The 17134-nt window shown below is 49.7% G+C and overlaps 8 protein-coding genes across 9 annotated transcripts; 3 read left to right on the plus strand and 5 right to left on the minus strand.

Moving 5' to 3' along the window:
- Positions 1-2432: 2432 nt before the first annotated feature.
- Positions 2433-4200, minus strand: PV10_08210 (uncharacterized protein). Its single transcript, XM_016373197.1, has 2 exons — positions 3710-4200; positions 2433-3655 (listed from the first exon to the last, which is right to left on the minus strand). Exons 1-2 carry the CDS (start codon positions 3972-3974, stop codon positions 2676-2678), a joined length of 1245 nt encoding a protein of 414 aa, XP_016220108.1. The 5' UTR covers positions 3975-4200; the 3' UTR covers positions 2433-2675.
- Positions 4201-5461: 1261 nt separating this feature from the next.
- PV10_08211 (uncharacterized protein) lies at positions 5462-7872 on the plus strand (the record flags this gene model as incomplete). Its single annotated transcript, XM_016373198.1, has 2 exons — positions 5462-5488; positions 5598-7872. The coding sequence occupies 2 exons, from the start codon at positions 5462-5464 to the stop codon at positions 6279-6281; spliced, it is 711 nt and encodes a 236-aa protein (XP_016220109.1). The 3' UTR covers positions 6282-7872.
- Positions 6628-7496, minus strand: PV10_08212 (uncharacterized protein; the record flags this gene model as incomplete). The annotated part of the gene is made up of 2 exons (XM_016373199.1): positions 6628-7181; positions 7247-7496. The coding sequence occupies 2 exons, from the start codon at positions 7494-7496 to the stop codon at positions 6628-6630; spliced, it is 804 nt and encodes a 267-aa protein (XP_016220110.1).
- A 224-nt stretch (positions 7873-8096) lies between the features above and the next one.
- Positions 8097-9083, minus strand: PV10_08213 (uncharacterized protein). Its single transcript, XM_016373200.1, has one exon. The coding sequence runs from the start codon at positions 8814-8816 to the stop codon at positions 8337-8339; it is 480 nt and encodes a 159-aa protein (XP_016220111.1). The 5' UTR covers positions 8817-9083; the 3' UTR covers positions 8097-8336.
- Positions 9084-9216: 133 nt separating this feature from the next.
- On the minus strand, positions 9217-11470 carry PV10_08214 (uncharacterized protein). The gene is made up of 2 exons (XM_016373201.1): positions 9762-11470; positions 9217-9695 (listed from the first exon to the last, which is right to left on the minus strand). The coding sequence occupies exons 1-2, from the start codon at positions 11208-11210 to the stop codon at positions 9591-9593; spliced, it is 1554 nt and encodes a 517-aa protein (XP_016220112.1). The 5' UTR covers positions 11211-11470; the 3' UTR covers positions 9217-9590.
- Positions 11471-11915: 445 nt separating this feature from the next.
- PV10_08215 lies at positions 11916-13820 on the plus strand. Of its 2 annotated transcripts, XM_016373202.1 has the most exons (3): positions 11916-12181; positions 12262-12744; positions 12798-13820. In XM_016373202.1, exons 1-3 carry the CDS (start codon positions 11995-11997, stop codon positions 13730-13732), a joined length of 1605 nt encoding a protein of 534 aa, XP_016220113.1. In that variant the 5' UTR covers positions 11916-11994; the 3' UTR covers positions 13733-13820. The 2 variants fall into 2 exon arrangements, with proteins under 2 accessions (XP_016220113.1, XP_016220114.1); XM_016373203.1 differs by having other exon boundaries at positions 11916-12744.
- Positions 13821-14087: 267 nt separating this feature from the next.
- Positions 14088-15816, plus strand: PV10_08216 (uncharacterized protein). Its single transcript, XM_016373204.1, has 2 exons — positions 14088-14201; positions 14265-15816. The coding sequence occupies exons 1-2, from the start codon at positions 14126-14128 to the stop codon at positions 15755-15757; spliced, it is 1569 nt and encodes a 522-aa protein (XP_016220115.1). The 5' UTR covers positions 14088-14125; the 3' UTR covers positions 15758-15816.
- A 373-nt stretch (positions 15817-16189) lies between these two features.
- On the minus strand, positions 16190-17040 carry PV10_08217 (uncharacterized protein; the record flags this gene model as incomplete). The annotated part of the gene is made up of 2 exons (XM_016373205.1): positions 16190-16465; positions 16633-17040. 2 exons carry the CDS (start codon positions 17038-17040, stop codon positions 16190-16192), a joined length of 684 nt encoding a protein of 227 aa, XP_016220116.1.
- Between the last annotated feature and the right edge of the window lie 94 nt (positions 17041-17134).

A 17134-nucleotide genomic window follows, 5' to 3' on the forward strand; every position in this document is an offset into this window, starting at 1 on the left:
GACAACCACGCAGCTGCGCATCCTGAATATAAATTTGCCCCTAACAAAACCAAGAGGGTAAGACAAGACGAGGATCCTAGCGACAGTGACCCGGACTGGGTAGGCTCTCCCGCGGTCGGCAAGAGAAACCGAAGTATGCGATACGTGGAGAATCGAAGTGCGACATCAAGTCCGTTTGATCCTCACCAAGTCCAAGTCCAATACCAACAACCCATGCCGTCACTACAGCTATCTGGATACGATATCCCCAATCCCTACGGCATCACACCGGTCATGGTCAGACACGAGGCTATCGGCGGGCAATATTACCAACCTGGACCTCCTATGGGCTATTATGCTGATCCCATGCCTGAGGTGAGGTACGACGCCCCCGAAGATCCGTACGCGGCATACCAAAACGGTTTGGGACTCGTCGGCATGCCCCAAACGACCCATCACGAGCTATTGACATCTGAACCGCCTCCTCAGCAGCATCATAATCACATGCACGTTGCTGGGGACATGATTGACCCACGTCTAGGTCAGGTCAATTCTGGATATGAACACGTCTTTTATGCAGAGGCCGAGCAGCTCGAAGACCCGTCAAGGCCGGTGGCCTTCGAATCTGTCAACGAAATGGAGATGGGATATGACCCCGAAGCAATCCATCCTGGTTTGGCCACCTTGACCAACGAGCATGATGTTTGGGGTGATGGGGCTAACGTTGGCATGGACTTTGAATCCGAGTTTCAGAAGTTGGGCTGAAGGTCCTGAGGTAGCAGACAATGTTTTGTGTCTGATACAGTTGCATGGCGACGGCGTATGAGGCTTTCAAGTCGACATTTTTTGCATATTTGCCAAGAGGATCGGGAATGGATGAGATGGATGGTCAAAGAACAGAACTTACTACATGTATCACCATGTAGAGATATAGTGATAGATCTGGTAGTGGAGCTCAGCTCTAGGCTACGTCTGTCAACACAGAGCATAAATACGTTTTGACTTGCACGATTACCATCAACGTACACAGGAGCCTATCGTATCAATTGTAGACAATTCTTCCAAGACCACCGTGACAGGACAGAACACATCACAACAGCAAAACCATGGCAAGAAGGAGATTCAACTTAGTGGATCCATTAATAAGCATTGTCTGAATTTATGTACTATCCATTTATCGTACAAAGCGCAAAGAACCATTTTTGGCTTTGGAACCAAGAAGCCACCGTCTTAGTGGGGCAGGTTCTGATTAAGCAGGAGGACTCGGTTTCACAGCACAGTGACTGTTACTCACACTCTGCACCTCGAGAAGGTGCCTCCTAGGCAGAGCAAGGCTGGCTGATTACTGATGCTGATATGCCCAATTGCCAGAAGTAAACAATGAGATATAATTCCGATGGATGACAGAGCTGGTGAAAAGGTCATGTTGAATGTGGAAGCTATGGCGGTGGAAAATTCGCTCCTGTAGGTTCATGTTCCTTCCTTCTGCTGAAAGACTGTACTATATCTCCTCCACGGAATTCCTCTTTTGAATAGATGAGAGCTGAGAAGGGTCGTGTGGACGCTGACTCTAAAAGCTGAACATCATGCCTGTATCCTGAAGACTTCCTGAAGAAAGCCTAGCGACGTGTATAGCGAGGAAATTCAGCTCATTTTCGTATTGACCTGAGAAAGATGGCCACACAGAACGTTGATGATGGTGACTGAAAAATGCAACGATAGTGATCGACTTATATGCGACCCGAGGAGTGGCTGATCGCGGTCTCCAGACAAAGCCGTGTGCTCAGATCCCCATCTCGAAGACACAAAGCAGGCTATGTGGGGATATGTGGCCTATTTTTGGTTGAATGCAAGACAAGGAGGGCGGAATACGAAGTGAAAGGTCGCTTGTGTGGGGTGGATGCTGGGATGATAAAGCTAGGGCCGAGCGATTTGATGGCCAGTGGAAGTTGAATCTATGATATCGTACAGACCAGGAGACAGATATTAGTCGAGGAGCATTGAATTTCGAGAAAGCTAGGTTTGTTCTGCGGAAACCGAGGAGAGCAACAGCCAAGCGATAGTAAAGGAAACAGGATAAGAAAATCCGTTGAAATGGAGTTGCATGGATATAAGTAGCAGGTCTGATCATTGGGCAGCAAGAATGTTGTGTAACATTTCGAGTTTGCTGGTGTGAGACGGCTTCATCTTCTATGGTTTCTGAACCCTCTTCTCAGAGCCTCGACAATGGTTGGCTTTCTGGACCCGGGCTTTGTACGACATTACACCTTCTGACTAAGAAGACACCAAGATCCAGGCTAGGCAGAGAGATGATCGTACTTCCCGAGATTGATACGAGCATTTTCTTTTCACATGTTAAAGTTCTATTCACGGAACTGGTGAAACCAACCACTTGGTTGGGTCGTCAACATTTTCCAAGGCTTACGTGTGCCTCCTCATGATATTTCGAGTACCTGAAATCTATCGTCCTTTTCTATTCTCTTCTAGGTTTGCAATGGCCATCGTTCCAAGGTGCTCGAGAGGTTGAGATGATTAGGGAGCATTTCTTGCGATCCCTCCCCATGCCTCATGCATTTGCATATTCAAGTAGCCATCAGCATGACCAGCATGCTGTTCTCAAGTTCCCAGCTTGAGGGGGTTACTATCGACAATCCATTCTGAATTCGCGCTTTGAATCCTCAACCGAGTCACAGCTCTCACTTTCTTCGGACAGCAAGACTAATGACAGTCTCTCTCACAAAATCGCGCTCGATGAGCTTGTGACAAAGGCGACATTTCCGCTTCCATTTCATATGCTTTAGCTCCGTGTCAAACTTCAGAATATCGAATCTCGTTGATGGATGGCAGGCAGGGCAGTACTTTCTGTCCCTTGCACCATCCTCCCGTCTGGATATTGGGTTTTGTGGCGATGTCCGTAGGTTGGTATTGGGAGAATCCCTATTGCGAGTAGAAGCCCGCGAAAGAAGCTCATGGAGATGCTGGACTGGAGCAGACATAGCGGGCAGCGGTGTTTGCACATGGAATTGTTGAGTCGCTTCATCGCGATAGAATGCGAGTAGGCCTTTCAAATATAGCCTGGTCCAGGAGTGGTCTGTAACTGTGAGAAAGGTGTCACTCAGAATATTCGAAACCACGCTATGAATGTTCTGTCTGTTCGCCCAGAATTCATCCTCTTGAGCTTCGAGTGGTATCCTGTTACAGGTCCCAATGAGGCGATCGAACATGAAGGCTATCCGGTTAACAGCAAGCCTCAGTCCGGTTTCAGCAACTCTAAATTTGTGATGAGGGCGTTCTTTCTGACAGTTCTCCAGCTCAATCCTGTTTTCTCGTAGGGCAAGCGAGTTTCGGATGAATCCCTTGAGATCTTGCCCGCTGCCATCTGCGTGGTACGAGCCCATTAAACAGGCCGGGAGGCCTCCTCCAATCTTGGACATGGTCTGGCGCTCGTCGAGGAGTTCATCAAGCCTGCTACACAGATCCAGGAACCGATCTGCCACACTGATAAGGAGATCGGTACGCCCAGAAGTATTGGGTGTGTTGCTTTCAATGAGGCTGAGACTGGTGGCGGTGGAATTGGTGCTGATTAGGGATGTTCCATATGAGGAGCTTGAGGGGGTGACAGAGGGCGGCGTAGAGCTTGGAGTTGCAGAGTTAGGAGTGATGATCGGTGATGCTGCTGTAGAACGATCAATTAGCTTGGAGTCACGGTGGCATGCAGTTATATACGTACGCTTTGCGCTACTTTGCGCGGAAAAATTGGTGTCAACAGGAGGACAGCTCCGCAGTTTCTTCTTCAAGTCTAGAATCTCTTTTCTTAGATTCTCTATTGTCGATGACTTTTCTGACTCCATCGTTCTCTGAGCACTGATTCTCGGTGTTTGGACATTGTCGGCGTCTAAAGTCAGACTGTCCACCGACCTTGGCCGTTTAAGGTGAAAGAGGCTTCTTCCCAGATGTGATAGCCGTTGTCGCTTGCTATCCGAAGGCTTAGCCATGTTGTGCTTGGTGAGATATTTCTATAGCTATAATCAAGTGATGAGCAAATGTTGATCAGCTCGCGGTTTGCGGGATGTCAATCTTGATAAGTCAGGAGAAGGCCAGAGATATGATTCCTTGTCCTTGTCGTTACTTCAAACAAAGGTCCAGGGACAGAGTCATTGATTTAAACCAAGAAGATCTGAATCAATGACACAATCTAGTCTTTGATTGCCAGCCAACCGACCTGCTTTGTTAATTGTTGGGTTTCACAAGAACACCGCGTTATCTCTCCCGACCCACAATTGATTCATGGTTGGAAACAAAGACCGCAGCACTGGGAAGGCGTGCTCGGCCATTTGGAAACCCATCGTGGTCATCCTCTTGCTGTGAATGGTGGAAATGGTGTGCTCGTGCTATGAAGAAGGGCACACGACTGTGAATCTGCACGTGCACAAGGCTGAGATCTAGGGAGGCGTGCCAAGACCTACGACGCTCATTTGCTGGCTGCGAAGATAATGTGGGTCCTTGGTATCGCTGTGTCACCGATTAAGCACATGTGCATGTATATGGGGGAGGATGTGACAGTACTGACCTTCACGCTTTCCTCCTTGAACGTATCAGATGCAATGGATATAGGCGTGGTAGAGCGATAGTGGGCCGTCTCTGTTTCGAGTTGCTCGGTCGCATGCGTGGTCGTAAATGCCAAAGGCACGTCACAGCTTAGGAAACTTGACAAGCCGGGTATGGTGTAGGGGTTTAGAAGAGTTGATGATAGCTAGATCTTTTTGTTTCTCATGGCACTTTTCGTATCTGGGGAAGAGGTTTGTCAATATTTCAACTTGGAGTCTCCTAAACACGACCCAACAAGTACTTACGGTTCAATCATTTGCGAATCGCTTTGCCAATTGAAGTCCGTCAGAACCAGAGAGAGTAAGTCAGTTTTAGCCATGTTTGAACAGTTTGTCTTCAACCATTCTTTACAAACCACCAGCTCATATGACAGATGCGCAACTATAGTTTCGAGAAACGTGTTGCACCAAAACCATAGGGGGTTCCTCATACTGAGAATAGCGTCTCGCTGCAAAACTGCAAGTCCACTGCCTAGCGCACCTGAAGGAGAGAGGTCCTTGGCCATGCATCAAAGATACGTCGAGCAGAGACATTATAGGCGGGTAAAGTGCCGCAGATGCGGCTAACTTGTGCACACCAGTGTAATGAATCGAGCTAGATGGTTGATGATGTTTATGATTTAAATGCGCGATTGTCATTAGGATTGCTTTCAGCAACAATTAGACTTAAACTCCGCCTTAGTTGAAGATGATTGGCGGAATGAACACGACGCGTTGAAATTTCCCCGCATGCGCCTGCGGCTTTGTTCAAGGAATACACATCACTTGATGTTTCTCGTCCAAATAGAACACACCTGGCAATCCTAAAAATCCCTCAACCGCAAGGGTGATGCTTACAGATCGATATCAGACTTACTACATGTAGCGGTCCAACGATGCACGGCGAAGTGGGCAACAAACTGGTAAGTACATTGGACGAGGGGGGTGTTCCAAGCACGGGCGCCTCGCCCAAGATTTCCAATAAACCAACTGTAACCTTTGCGCAGACACTGATCTTCGGGCTTTCTCTAGGTGCAACACGCCCGGCGCACGCTCACATTACCTGTGCTACCGGCATATCAGACGGAACTTGTACGCAGCTGTGTCCGCGAGGTGCGGGACCTCGATCGAGACGTGGCGGCGATCCTTGCGCCATTCAACAATACACAAGGCTCGACGGAGGATGGCTTCCAGAGCAGCAGTAACTCATTCAACCCGGCCGAACACCCGGCGACGGCGTGCGCTTTGTTGGTGGACCATTTGAGCATGAGGCGGAACAAGAGATGTCTACTGGCGTATCATCGCGTAAGGGCAGATAGGGTCGAGGAATTGGTTTGGCAGGGATGGGACCCTACGACCTCGGTTGGTGACGGCGACGATATATCAGCAGGTGGTAGCCGTCTAGGGAATGCCGGTGATGCGACAGGGACTAAGGATTCGTCTGCGTCACCAAATCTCTCGCCTGAAGAACATGCCCTGTTCTTGCAATATTCGGATCTTCTGGCCAGCTACAAGGGTCAATGGACCGACGTCGACCTCACAGGGTCATTGGTCCCGCCGAAAGACTTATTTATTGACGTGCGAGTCCTCAAGGATGCCGGCGAGATTCAAACAGAGTATGGAACTCTTAACCTGACCAAAAACAGCCAGCTACATGTCAGACTTGGCGATGTTGAGAGATTGATCCAGCAGGGGTTTCTGAAGAGACTGAATTGATTCATGGTGACAGCTGCCTCCAGAGCCTTACTTGTTAGGCTACGAGACGATTTGACACACTTACGGGCGGGATGGGAAGCCGAGGGAAACATCTTCTGAGGGCTTTGACACGAATCGATTGACAACCAGCGGTTCCGAAACCACATCAATACTTTGGTTCTCAGACCAGGTCAAACACCAGAGACAAATCGTCGGCCATCTAGCGATTCCAGCCACTAGATGCCACCACGTCCCAGTCTCAATCACGCCGCCCTCGATTCTGTCTACTATTATACATGGTTCATTGTGATAAACCTTTACCTAACTGAATGGCTCTGATGGCATGCATAGCGCTGATTTCAGCCGCTCAGAACATGTCATCCAAAGACCACAGCAACAACGGCAAGATCACTGGTGTCATGCAAGCAAGACAAGACAACAGCGACAGTCTGGTTGCACCAGCTGTAGGTGTTGCCAAGGTCGGACCTGTATGGTTTCCGCCTCCTCCATTGCCTCCATTGACCGGATTGTAACTCTCTGGGCCATTACCATTCGGTCTGCTTCCATTTCCAGCGCTATCACCACCTTGTCCACCTCCGCTATCAGCCACCTGTTGGGTGAAGTTTCCACAATTCAGTCTTGTGCCGTTGTTTGCATGGACTACAATCGATCGATTTCCAAAGAAGCTAACGCTGTTTGGATCGGTGCTTAGATAGAGGTCGAGAAAAGTGGCCTGGAAAGTGTTGCCATCCGCGGTATCGGAGATACCACCGTGTTTGCCACTCAGGTCGCCCGGCTGGCAAGTTTCTTGAACAGTATTGTCACAAGGAGGAGTGTCTTGGCGACCATACGGAGTCAAATGACCACCTGCGGAGGTACAATTTCCTTCAGTGTCGAGGGGAAACTCGTGGATATGGTATTCTGGTGAAAATGTGAGCATGAATGAGACTAAAGTGGAGGGAGTCGACTCTGGGTTATCGACCTACTGAAAGGACCATCTTCTGCGGATGGAAAATCAAAAAGGTTGATTGAGAAGTTCACACCTGTGCCATTCTCACTGGAGACAGCAATGACAAGGCCTTGAACAGGTCTGCCGTACTGCAGAAGTGCTTGGAAGGCGGTAGATTGAGGGTTATTGTTGACGATGGGGGCAATATGCTGGGAGTGATCCTCTTCTTGAGCGAAGGCGGTGAGAGTAAGGACGAAAAGGGTGAGGACAACGCTGACGATGGACATTTTATGTTGGAAGCAAACTTTTGGGTGGGAATGGGAATTTGAATGGTTTGAGCTCTTGGACTTTGCAGGATAGTGGTAGTGTGGATTGGGATTGAAATAAGAAGAGGCAGACTGGATGAGGTACCAGGAGAGGTTTTATGGTTCTTTGGACCTGGTGAAAACGAAAGATGAAGAGAGCAAGAAATCGTGGGATGTGCAGAAATTGTATCTGGGCAACGATCCAGGAATGGCAAGAAGCCTGGTAACGGTGACGAGTGACTGGGAAGGCACGACGGACACACCTCAACTTCAAATTCCCGTTGCTACGGATTCATGGATTCAGCCATTCAGGTCGCAGGGTGTACTTAGTGTACTTAGCCGTGCAGCAGGCGCTGACGTAGATGTAGATCTTGAATATTCTCAACCTGCGCTGTAACGGGAACCGACTGCGAAGCATTATCATTTCTTGGATTCTTGTGGGAGGACGAGGTCGGCAAGCTGCCGCTACAACGACCCGAATTCTTTCAGTCGCTGGTGAATATTGACCCACCCTTTCCCAGGCATTCCTCGTGTATCACGTGTCCCATTCAGCTCGGGACGATACATCTGAAACACATGTCAGTGTCACCAGAGCAGAAGACAAGGTGGAAGGCTCAAGGGCCGTCTAGTTGAAGTACCCGTAAGGGGCAGGCTCGATAAGCGTCAAGGAATAGTGTTTTGGTATTGATGTTGCTTTGGTCAAGGCAGAAGAACAAGTCACAGGACGACATGACTCGAGATGCAGTCTATTTCACCCACCAACCAAACCAAGGTGTCTCTGTCCCCTTGCCGTGACAAATTGTAGAGAGTGCTGGTGATTATTTACATGGCGGTCCTGACTGCACACCGGAATGGGAAGATCTTTGCATTCTTTGCGTCCCACGCACCGCCCACAGTATACGCATCCTTCTCAATGAACTCTCGCACCTTCTCTTCGCTCTCAGCCTTCATCATCATGATGCTTCCCATCATAGCTGGAGCTTCACCCTCTTTGGGCTGTGTGGACAATTGAGCTCCGCCAAAGACAACAATGCCCTCATCGATCAAGGGTTTCAAATTAGCCAGGTGGGCGGGGCGAGCGGCCATACGTTTGTCGAGGGCACCGGGGAGGTCGGGAATCTGCACCACCCATTCGTAGAGTGGTTTAGAGGTTCCGGTGGCTGAGGAAGACATTCTGATGTTGATGGCGGGGGAGGTGCGGAGGAGGAAGTGTGGGGTGGTGATTGGCTTTGATTGGAGTTGAGTCCTTGGGACTAGGCGTAAAATGCTTCGACGAGGAGGAGTAGGGATGGCAAAAGACATGGAAAACAGGTTGGACACCAGGAAGGTCTCTTGTCTGCCGTAAACTTTGGGATGAGAGATGTGGTACAGGTAGTTTGGAAGTTTTGTCGGTTATATGCGGAGAAGACGACGGGTGTGTGTTGCGGCCGAGGCGGCCAAAAGAATAAGACCGTTTGATAGGGAGAGATTTGGAGTTCGGGCGTGGTTCTTGGCCGGGATTTGGAACCGGGTTCTTTGCTGGCTTCTACATCAGATCACTGCGGTCGATGAACAGATGACACGCCTTTTGACATGGAGTATACAAATCAAAGTCAACACTGCCGAAATCGACATCGACGACATTGTGCATGCCTAATGTTGGAGACATGAGTCAGTCACTTAGAGGATGACTGCTTGTTTACGAGTCATTTACTGGGATAGATTCTTGGCAAGAGTTCAACCAGTGAAAGCGCTGGGAGTCTACTACTCCAGGTGATCTTGTAGGTCGCAAACATGTGGTGAACATGTGGTATAGCTGCCTTCAACCCCCTCTACAGTGGTCCTAGACATCCACTGTCCACAGCCTTGCATGTAGGTACCATAGGTAGGGATGTATACATAGGTGGGCACGGAACAGTTCGCCAAAACGTTCATCCACCAGGCCCCATTTGTGTACACGAGAAACTTCCCAGTGGAGTGAGAGTTAGGTCAACCACGAAGCCCTCTACATAGCTTCGGGCGAGATTCGGCCATCATCTCCATGTCTAAAGCTAGGCCCTGTACACACCGACATGCATACTGCCACGCCACAGTAGCCTACAGCTTCGCTCTAGGTCGGTCCTTGGCGAGTAACGAGTCTGCTACTTTTCTTCTTTGGATCTTGCCCGTGGCCGTCTTGGGTATCTCTTTTAGAATCCACACCTGCACAAAGAGATATGTTAGCACGTGCGACCCTGGTCTCGGTCAAAAGGATAGGGTTAAACTCACTCTGCTGGGTTTCTTGAAACTGGCAGTCTTCCCACCCACGTATGCAGTAATCTCCTCTTCTGTCACCTGCTTTCCGGGCTTGGGCACAACAGCCACGCCGACTTCTTGCCCATAGAGCTCTGAGGGGATGGCAAAGCTGACTGCTTCTGACACTGCTGCGTGGGTTGCGATCACATGGTCCAGCTCGATGGGACTGATCTTCTCCCCTCCACGGTTGATCAACTCCTTGATTCTACCCGTGATGATGACATATCCATCGGGATCTTTCTTGCCTTGATCACCTGTCCGGAAAAAGCCAGATGCCGTGAACGCTTCCTTGTTGGCCTTTTCGTTGTTGATATACCCTTTAGTAACATTCTCCCCGCGGATCGAGATCTCGCCCTCGACCCCTTGGGCCACTTCGTTACCCTGATCATCCAGTATCTTAATTTCCACGCCCTGGCCGATACCAACACTGCCCGGTTGGCGTTTGCCTTTGTGCGGTAGAGGGTTGGACGTCATTTGATGAGCGGCTTCTGTCATAGCATATGCTTCCAGCACAGGGGCTCCATATGTCTGTTCTAATTCTCGAAACGTCTTTGGTGACAGGGGAGACGAACACGATCTGATAAAGCGGATTTGCGGTTTGGGACTGGGGGGAGGATTCTTGAGTAGGATTTGATGGATAGTGGGGACAGCCGTGTACCAGTTAGCTTTGTGAGTAACAAAGTCCTCCCAGAATACGCGAGCCGAAAAGGCGGCAGGGACAATGACAGAGCCGCCGACCAGTAAAGGAGCAAGGAAGCCCGCCAACAGTCCGTGGACGTGGAACAGAGGCATGACCAAATAAGTTCGATCCTGGGCAGTCAACTCGTAAGTGTCTCTGATGTTGGCCATGGTCCTTGTCAGATTGCGATGCGTCAGAGGAACGGCCTTTGGTCTGCCCGTAGTTCCACTGGTGTGTAGGACCAAAGCGACATCTTCCGGCTCAGCTCGAGCCAGCGCCTGTGGCTGTCTCTTAGCCAACTTGCCCTTCTCTTTCACATCGAGCACCAGTTGGGACCCCTTCAGGTAGAGTTCGGCAATTGCAGCATTGAATCTTCGAGCTGCTCGGACGGCAGGTCCAACTTTGGCATATGAGCCTTGAGGAACAATGACTATCGCCGAAGACAGATCTTCAATGTAAAACTCGAACTCATCCTGCTTGTATGCTGGATTCAGAGGAGCGGCAATTGCTCTTTGGTAGGAGGTCGCGAGGAAGGACACAATGAACTCGTAGGTATTGGGAAGTGCTATTGATACGGCATCTCCGTGTTGAATGCCGAGTTGAGCGAGTTGGCCTTGAAGCCCGGTAATGTCCGAGGATAGTTGGGAGTAGGAAATGGTCAGAGGATTAGGCTTGCTAGGGACGATGATGGCAGTTGCTGACGAAGTGCCAGAGATGGACGATGGTAACGTAGCAGCTCCCATAATCGGTAATGTTTATGTGATGTAGGTCTATCTTCCAGGGTGCTAAGGGAAGAGACGCTTGAAGGTGAACGCGACGAGGTTCATAAAAGTCAAAAGAATGATTAAAAGGTCGACCGAGACAGTTCACAGACAATGACGTGATATTCTGGGCAATAGAATGGACGCAGCCAAGCCTAGATTCTCGGAGTACAGTCTTGGTGTGTCTTGTAGAAATCCACTGGAAATGTCTATCTTCTTGAGAAAACTATGGTACACAATTGGAAGGTCGAGAAAAAGAAAGATAAGAGAGGACAATGCCGGGTGACATGAGGTACAGAAATAAAAAGTTACAATTCTGTCCGAGTTCCAGGTCTGTTACAGACAAGGGACCCTGGTTCTTACAAGGGGTGGTGGTTGATCTCAATAATGATGATATGACGCCTGTTGGTTCAGACACAGCAGCTGCTCTTCTCGAGACGTTCGGGCTCTAACCTTACCAAAAACTAGGTAGGCGGAGGGGGCATCCTAGGTAGGGATTAAGCCCTCGGCCGCAGAATACGAGACCTGACGACGCCTAAAAAAACATGTGCATACCAAGGGAACCCCCCATATTCCCCTCGCCTGTGCCTGCGCCCATCCGAGGTCACGGGACTTGAATTAACCACGTGCACTACTTTCATCTTTCTCATTCTTGCCCGCGTCTTCTCTTCATCACCCCAAACAAATAATAAATACCTGTCGTCCACACCAGGCGCAATACACCAAATCCTCCAGATCATGGCAAACCATCTTCCCAGTTGAAGCCATGCCCAATGACTCTAACCTCCCTCCCGCGCCTCCTCCCCGAGGTGGCCTCTCCCTCTACGCCAACTTGTTAGGTCCAAAAAGTGATACGCCTGGCACCATCTCCAGTGCCCCCGTCTCCTATGGCAAAGTCAATGAATCATCCCCCGAGCAGGATGAAGCTGTCAAGAAACAGCAAGCTCTCGCTGGTACATCATTCATCGTAAGAACCTAGATAGGTTTGGATATGGATTTGCTCACGTGTTGCCATGTTTGGTCGTAATTCCAGCCTCCCTCAGATTCCAACCCACCAGAAGACCTCAATTGTCTGCCCAAAAGGCAAAAGCAAAGTCCATTGCCAGCAAATTCGCCCCGCCTGCTGCCGCTGCCGTTCCCGCCACCACTGTAGCAACCGAGTCAACTCAAGATGCTCCGTCAGAGATCCAAACCCCATCAATGGCGCCCAAGACAACTCTCGCCGACTGGATCGCCACGGCGTCAGACGATGATGATGTCAATAACTTCTATGCCTCCGGCCCCAAACGAGAGCGAGGTGGTCGTAAGAAGCGCAAAAAGAAGAAGCAAGAGGTTGAAGTGATTCAAAACTGGGACGACATTTATGACCCTAGCAGACCAACTAATTACGAGGACTTTAAGCGCAGCGAAGAAAAGATCCTTGAAATTCGGGAGTGGAAAGATCTTCTATACAGACACAAGATGAAACGGAGAGGATCAAGTGAATCCGACAGCGATAGCTACCGTCCTATGAATAGTGAGGACCCCATGCCATTGTTCGTTTTTCAAGCTAACCAACAACCGCTGTAGAACAATTCGCGCCACCAATGTCCTTTGCCCCTCCACCAAATCTCAATAACGAGTCGCCGCCACCACCACCACCAGCTCCTGCGGTCGATCTTCCGAATGATGACACAGGAGAGGATGCGTTCTTACGAAGGATGCGCATGAGTGGGATGCAGGTCGACAGCCTGCCATTTCCACAGAGAGAAGACGAACCAGACAACCAAACTTCGAATAATACCTTTACGCCCCGTCCACTGGCACCGCCCACGGGGCAGATCTCGAGAGCGCCAATACGCTACAGCCTTCCGGACGCCCCTGTTGAGATTCCTACCACCGAGAGTGAGCTGGCCCAGAAACTGGCTGAATCAAATCAAGCGGAAGACGAGTCGGAAGATGCGCCTCGATCCAACCGCCCAGGCCAAGCAGGATTTGCTGAAAGACTGATGTCCAAATACGGATGGACCAAAGGTCAAGGTCTTGGGGCCCAGGGCACCGGCATCATCAATCCTCTTTACGCTAAAGCCGACAAGCGCAAGAAGAAGTCTGATGCTGAAGGGGGAGGTTTTGCCACGCCCACAGCAATGGGCAAGATCCTCGGCGGCAACAAGTCCAAATCGGCAGAAGCAGAAGAAGAGGGCAAGTTCGGGGCCATGTCAGAAGTTGTTCGACTTGACGGCATGCTGCAAGGATTAGATCTCGACGAAGAACTTGGAAGGGAAGAGGGTGGCATCATGCAAGAAATCGGGGAGGAGTGTGGAGACAAGTACGGCAAGGTCGAACGAGTCTACCTCCACCGACCAGACCAACCTGACGACCAAGCCCTGGTATTCGTCGCCTTTGTCAGTCAGCTAAGTGCGCTGAGAGCGGTCAATGCACTTGAAGGCCGGATTTTTAATGGGAACATAATCACAGCGAGGTTTTGGCCTAAGGAGAAGTTTGATGCTGGACAATATCTTTGAGTTAGACTTTGGTCTGGTAGAAATGCCAAATTAATCAGAATCTGGGCCTATTGAGATGGCTGGACTCCAGACAATGGAAACACTCTCAGAATTCCTATTATAATTCTCAAACGCATCATATAGAGATCTGCTCACGTGACCAGCGACGCGTCAGGGGCCAAACTGCACTCCGACACGCGCCCACTTGACCGTGATTAATTGGCCTTGGGAATCGGTCTTCGTTGCACTCAGCACGTCGTCTTGAAATCATCGTCATCCTTTGATTTGAGTCTGCTCAAGTCAACTGGACACCGTTCTAGATCCCCTAGATAAGACAACAGACGGCCTACCTTTGCACATCTATGCAAGCCGTGTCCTATTGCTTCACAAACCTGACAACGGCAGTCCTCCAACATGGCCGCTCCCGCTGTCATTCAACAGGCCTTTGGTCCAGACCCAGCATTGCTAAAGCGAGTCTTTGATGCAATCAGTAAGACCGTTCAATCCCCGCAATCACATTCATATGTTGGTTCTAACGAGTCCTCTTGGACAGACTCGACACCTCAGTATACTCCCTTGTTCCAGGACATTGCCCAATATCACCTCTCAACCAAATCCCTTACTTCACAAGATGCGGAACCCGCCACCAAAAAACGGAAACTCAATGGCATCAGCTCAAGTACAACGACTGACATCACCAGAGAACCCATTCTCCAAGCCAAAGATATCTCCTTTACACTACCTCAGCGCAAGAAGTTCCACCTCGGAATCTCACAACATGGTTCTGATTTCCATTCTCCCACCACTACTTTCTCTATTTCCGCAACAAACCCTACGACTAACGAGCTCGAGTTCGAAATTCCTTTCTCTGACTTTGCGCATGCGCTCCGCCTGCCCGTGCCAGAAAAGGCAACTCGACAATTCAATTTCTGTCTTTTACCCAAACCAACATCTTCCTCTGCCGATCCTTTGATATGGACTGTCCCCGACGGCCCACTCAAGACACTTAACATATCCTCCGGTCCGCTTTCCGAAGCCGCAACCAAACGCGCACAATCAGACGACATACTTGGAGCAGTCATCGACCTTCTCATGTCTCGCAGTTCTAGTGAGGGAGACAAAGGGTTGACTCTCCCCAACGCTGACGAATTCGCTTCTGCTACTCCCGAGTCACATCGTAAGAGTGATACAGCATATCACGTAAAAGCATTTCGTGGAAGTAAAGATGGGTTTCTATGGTTCTTAGAAACCGGAATCTTCTTCGGATTCAAGAAGCCGCTCGCCTTGTTTGCCTTGGAGGATATTGAGAGTGTCAGCTACACTAGCGTTCTTCAACGCACGTTCAACCTGAACATTGCCTTCCGGGATCCAGCCAAGTCTGCTGATGGTGGCGATCCGGTGATCGAGGAAGTTGAATTATCCATGTTGGACCAGGGAGACTTCGCTGGCATTGACGCATACATCAAACATCATGGCCTTCAGGACGCCAGTTTAGCTGAGTCGAGAAGAGCCAAAAAGCTCAACATCAATGGCACCAGCAGAGCTTCTGGTATTAAAGTTGAAGGGGCCGAAGATGACGAAGATGCAGCTGACGATAGAACGGAGCTTGAAAAGGCTCAACAACAGTTGGAAGATGAAGAGGACGAAGAAGAGGAAGATTATGATCCAGGCAGCGACGGCGAAAGTGATGGAAGCGGAGCAGATAGTGACGACGACAGTGACAATGGAGGTGATTACAAACGAGAAATGGCAAAATCTCGAAGCCGAGATCTTGTGGCTGATGAATTGGGTAGCGAGGCTGAGGATGTCAGTGTTACCGATGAAGAAGAAGGGCAAGACAATGGGGAGGAGGAAGGGGAGGATGCAGAGATGCAAGATGGATACGACGAAGAGGATGAGGAGGAAGTTAATGATGAGCATGACACCAAGATCACCCCAGCCTTCCCTTCCACCAATGGATTTGCGACAATAGCAGCACCTGTTCCTCAAGGGAGATGGGGCCATGCATCTAATTTACCCGATCCTGACGACGAAGACCAGCTTTGATTTATGTTGTATGTTGCCAGTAGGATAAAAAGTTGCAGTATTGGACCAAAAGTCGTCAGGATATGGGAACTACTAGACATTAGCATACAAATAATGTTTGCAAATCAAGATTGATCACAGTCGTTATTATCTACACTCGGTGGTAGCCAGCCTCGTGAAATCAAGTCAGGTCGGATGTTCACAAAAAGTCCAAGGCTGCCTGCCATACAGCCATGCGCACAGAATTTATATAAATTTGGTTGTTTGCATTTGTTCAATGCAAAGACCTGTAAATTTTATATGGTCTTGTCTATTAAAGACCAATCGTACGTTCCGTAGCTCCCATAACTGGTTATCAAGGTCTAAGTGGAAAACGACACCCATCCGTGATTACGGGCCATACCTCAAAGGCGAGCAAGGATGTCCTGCCCGTCCAGTCCAGTCCAGTCTAATCTATGAATCGGAGGATGTAGTCTCAACGAGACGCCACACTTCTGGAATTACACTCCATCTCCACTCCCCGATTGATGCGTCCCCTTCAGGCAAAACTCTCTGGTATCCATCATCATTAGAATCCTTGACAAGAAAGTGAATGGTTTCCCTTTGCCTATTTGGGGTTACTCCCTCTCCCCGATAGGTTTCGCCGAATTTCCAGGCCTGCCACCACACGTAGCCTGTAAAGTCTGGAATGCCATCGATATAGAGACCGCTTTTGTCCCAAACAATCTCCTAGTAAGAAGTAAGACAGGTTCGTCAGTCCACTCGGGTCACATTTGAGGAGAGGTTCCCAAAAAGAACAACAGATGTTGGAGACCAGGATAGAGGGGCATGCTTGTGCTTGTGTGGGCATTTTATTTACACACAAGAAAGTCGAACTCTGTTCATGTTCCGCTTACCAGATCATACTCTTCGTCCAAAAGCCCTGCTTTGTGCGAAGCAGGCCCTGATCCGGCTATAGTCGCCATGACGCGAACAGACAACGTGTGACCACATCGGATCATCAGGTCTGTTCGAGAGAGGTATTCCATTGTCTGCCGGAACGGCTCGGTGGGATAATCTTCGGTATGGGCTTGTGTGGCGATGAAATGTTGGAAGTGGGAAAGAAGTGCGTTAGATGATGCCAGTTCTTCGGGTCCTTGGTCGTCACGAAGACACTCAGCTACGAATGACAATACGTCGCCAGGATACCTCAGGTTGACTCGGATATCAGCCGAGGGTGGCGGTCCGGCCCACACCATAGTCAAATTAGGAAAGATGTTGACGTCGTATTCCTGCCGCTCGAACAGGTCGTCGATCCGAGTCATTGCAGGGCAAAGCTGGTGAACGTTTGTAAATATGAACCGTGGGAAGTTGTAATGCTCTGGAGTGAACGGATGGCGTGGAGCTCCACCAACAGTA

Source organism: Exophiala mesophila (assembly GCF_000836275.1).
Source record: "Exophiala mesophila strain CBS 40295 unplaced genomic scaffold supercont1.6, whole genome shotgun sequence".
In the NCBI taxonomy this organism is placed as follows: Eukaryota; Fungi; Ascomycota; class Eurotiomycetes; order Chaetothyriales; family Herpotrichiellaceae; genus Exophiala; species Exophiala mesophila.